The sequence below is a fragment of the Plectropomus leopardus genome, unplaced genomic scaffold, assembly GCF_008729295.1.
Source record: "Plectropomus leopardus isolate mb unplaced genomic scaffold, YSFRI_Pleo_2.0 unplaced_scaffold93472, whole genome shotgun sequence".
Taxonomy (NCBI): domain Eukaryota; kingdom Metazoa; phylum Chordata; class Actinopteri; order Perciformes; family Serranidae; genus Plectropomus; species Plectropomus leopardus.
The window spans coordinates 1-978 of NW_024703086.1; the positions used below are offsets into that span (position 1 = coordinate 1).

At 39.2% G+C, this 978-nt stretch overlaps 1 protein-coding gene across 1 annotated transcript; it reads left to right on the forward strand.

Annotated features, from left to right (window-relative positions):
* Nucleotides 1-21: 21 nt before the first annotated feature.
* On the forward strand, nt 22-973 carry LOC121940740 (ADP-ribosylation factor-like; the record flags this gene model as incomplete). The annotated part of the gene is made up of 2 exons (XM_042483440.1): nt 22-157; nt 742-973. Coding segments are annotated over 2 exons (368 nt in total), but the record flags the coding sequence as incomplete, so codon positions are not given.
* Nucleotides 974-978: the final 5 nt, after the last annotated feature.

Consider the following 978-nt stretch of genomic DNA (forward strand, 5'->3'; position numbering starts at 1 on the left):
TAGAGCCTCAGGTGTGACTGTGGTCGTCTGTGTGTCTGCAGGTGATGGAGACGTCTCCGACCATTGGATTCAATGTGGGAACTCTGGACCTGGACAAGAAGACGTCTCTGACTGTGTGGGACGTCGGAGGACAGAAGAACATGAGAGTCAACTGGAGGTAAATATATGCAAACAAACAAACAAACAAACAAAAGAAACAAACAGAAAACAAAGAGAATAAAGAACAAAAAGCAAAACACAATGTAAACAATGATTTTTACACATAAAGTAAACCAACAAAGAAAAAAGACCAAGTAAACAAAAAAGGAAATAAAGACAAAGTAAACAGACAAGAAAATAAAATAAAGACAGTCAACACAACAAACACAAAGTCAATCAACAAAGAAAAATGAAGAAGTAAACAGACAAAGAAAACACAAACAAAGCAAACAAAAACACAAAGTAAACAGACGAAAATAAAGACAAACAAAGCAAACACACAACCAAACAAAATAAAGACACAAAGTAAAAAGACAAAGAAAAAAAGACAAAATAAACAATAAAGAAAATATGGACAAACAAGTAAAACAAAGACACAAAGTAAAACGTTAAAGAATATAAAAACAAACACAGTAAACAGACAAACAAACAACCTGTTGTGGTCGATGTTGTTGCTGTTGTTGTTGTTGTTGTTGTTGTTGTTGTTGTTGTTGTTGTTGTTGTTGTTGTTGAGTTGTTGTTGTTGTTGTTGTTGATGTCGAGGTACTACCTGGACGACTGTAAGGCTCTGGTCTTCGTGGTGGACAGCAGTGATCGTTCCCGGCTGCCGGAGGCCCAGAAGGTTCTGAAGAAGATCCTGAATGACGAGAAGCTCCGCGGAGTTCCTCTGATGGTTCTGGCCAACAAGAAGGACCTGCCCAACTCCATGACCATCCGAGAGGTAGGGAACACTCCACAGAGAACCAGGGAGAACCACAGAGAACCAGGGAGAACCACAGA